General features: G+C 58.4%; 1 protein-coding gene across 1 annotated transcript in view; it reads right to left on the reverse strand.

Annotated features, from left to right (window-relative positions):
- Positions 1-1095: 1095 nt before the first annotated feature.
- Positions 1096-2534, reverse strand: part of SOD3 (superoxide dismutase 3) — a 7971-nt gene continuing 6532 nt past the window's right edge. The window contains exon 2 of the mRNA XM_004375135.2: positions 1096-1836. Coding sequence (XP_004375192.1) covers positions 1096-1821 — 726 coding nt within the window. The 5' untranslated portion in view covers positions 1822-1836. The remainder of the gene's footprint in view (positions 1837-2534) is intronic.

A 2534-nucleotide genomic window follows, 5' to 3' on the forward strand; every position in this document is an offset into this window, starting at 1 on the left:
ATCTCCCTGGAATGTCCCCAGTCACACTGCTTCATGACCCTGTCTCCGCCATCTGGGAAGTGGACCTCTAAGGCTGCACTTGAGGCAAAGGTGAGAAGCCACAGGCCAAGATAAGTTCCTGCACTTCATTCCCTCCGAAGCCAGCTGCGCCAGCATCACAATCACCAGGGAAGCTTATTGCAAATAGATTGCCTTTGAACCCTACCGCTCTTGGATGTAATCCAGGAAGCTGCTTTCTTTCCTTTCTTTTTTATTTTATTCCCCCGAGTGATTCTGGTCTTCTTCACCTTGGAGTCAAAACAAGGCTGAATATTGTTGCCAGTAAACGGGTAGTGTTGGGGTGTAGGGTAAGTCCGTTCTGCGGGGATTTGGGAAAGATCTTTGGCATCTCCAAAAAATAGCTGAGCCCCAGAGAGAAGCCTCAAACAAACAAAACAAGTAACCCAGGTCCTGGCGCAGGACTGAATTGCTTAGTTTTTAATATGCAACACCAAGACTGCAACCCCGAAGGAGCAGCTCTCCACGGGTGGCCGAAAACAGCTGAGGGTGCAGGGCTAGGAGCCTAACCTCTGGCTGCAAGAATGGGCCAGCAGCCCAAGAGCGGTGGTGACCGGGAGAGGGGGACCCTTGGGAGCCTTAGGAGGAGTCTCGCAGCACCTAGGAGGAACCTAAAGGCCAGTGGTGGGAGGGAGCGGGTCCTCAGGGCAGAGCGAGGTCTCAGGGCTCATGGGGGTCAGGATGGAACAGGAACACGGGGTGTCTAGGAGGCCCTCAGGGAGGATGGGGTACTTCACTATTCTGGGACCCTTAGGGCACCTAGGGTGGGAGGTGGTGGCTCAGGATGGAGGGGGGTGCCTCAGCATACTTGGGGGAGACCTCGGACGGAGGGAGTTTAGGGGGTCAAGAGGAGACCTCGGCCACAGCGAGGAGGGGACCTCAGGGTGAAAGGGGTCTCAGGGTGAAGAGGGGTCTCAGGGCGCATGGAGGGAACTCAAGGCAGAGAGAGGTCTCTGCGCAAAGGGAATCTCAGGGCGCGGAGAGGGTCTCTAGGAGCACGGAGAGGACGATCTCCCGGCTCCTGCAGGGCCGAGGCGCTCAGGCAGCCTTGCACTCGCTCTCGCGCCGCCGCTTCTTGCGCTCGTTGTGCTCCTGCATCTGACGCGCCCACGGGTCGGGCCCGCACACGCCTACCACGCAGCAAGCCAGTCGGCGGCCCGCGTTGCCATTCTCCACGCTGGCCTGGTTGCCACCACGGCCCAGGTCATCCTCGAGCGCATGGACCACCAGGGCGCGGCCCACGATCGAATGGGGACCGATGAGCGAGGCAGCGAGGCCCGGGCGGTGCTTCCAGACGCGGCCGTCGCGGACCACGAAGTTGCCGAAGTCGCCCGGGTGCTGCGGATGCGGCACGCCCAGCGGGTTGTAGTGGGGCCCGGTGGCCTCGCAGCCCTGGCTCACGTCCCCGAACTGGTGCACGTGGATGGCGCGGCTCGAGCCGTTGTGCTCGGTGGGGAAGCCTTTCAGGTCGAAGAAGGCCTCAAGCTTGACGCCGGGCGCGAGCTGCCGGAAGAGGACGAGGCCAGTGACCCGGGGCTGCTCGGCGTTTAGCGAGGCGGATGGCTGTACGCTGCAGGTGGCGTGGAGCGCGGCTCCCGTCTTGCATTCGGTCGCCCCCGGCTGCGTGAGCTCCTTCCAGATCTCGGTCACTTTGACGTGCATGTCTCGGATTTGCTCTGCGGTGTTGGAGCTGGGCTCCACCGCGTCCGTATCCGTGGAGACGCGGGCCACCAGGAGCAGGCAGGAACACAGCAGCGCCAGCATTGTCAGGGAGGACACCTGCGGGACACCCCGCGGGGCGAAGGCGGAGCGAAGCTTTGTCACTTTAAACGTGGAATCTCAGGGACTCCATCGTCAGAAGACCCAATTCCCACCCCACTCCCACCCCCAACCCCAGGCTGTTCTGGTCCCAGCGTGCACTCATTAGTTCAGCACACATTTCTCCAGGGCCTACCGTGTGCCAGGCACTGTGTTAGATGCTGTTGTTGCAAAGATGGATGAGACACTATCCTAGCTCGTAAGAAACTCACAGGGATCGTTCTGAACCACAAATTTGATCATGGCCCTCCGTGATTAAAACCCTTCAGTGACTACGTTTACCTCCAGGATCCAGTCCAATCTCCGTAGTCTGGAGGGGTGTCAGGAGACATCGGGGCAGGGTGGGGGTTTCTCATGGCTCTTCAAGGCCTGCCCCTGCTCTCATCTCCCCAGCCTCATCTCTGGCCACTCTCATTCTACATCCTACCTTATAACCACACACAAGACTCGCTGTCCCGCCCTTCTTGGTCTTGGCACACTCTGTGCCCTCTCTCAAACACCTTCTCCCCTCTTCTCTGCCACACCTAGTAGACTTGGAGCTTTTTTTTTTTTTTTAATATTTCATTGTACTTCAGGTGAAGGCTTACAGAACAAATAGTTTCTCATGAAACAGTAGTACACATGTTGTTTTATGACATTGGTTAACAACCCTACAACAT

This window comes from Trichechus manatus, unplaced genomic scaffold, assembly GCF_000243295.1.
Source record: "Trichechus manatus latirostris isolate Lorelei unplaced genomic scaffold, TriManLat1.0 scaffold00034, whole genome shotgun sequence".
NCBI lineage: Eukaryota > Metazoa > Chordata > Mammalia > Sirenia > Trichechidae > Trichechus > Trichechus manatus.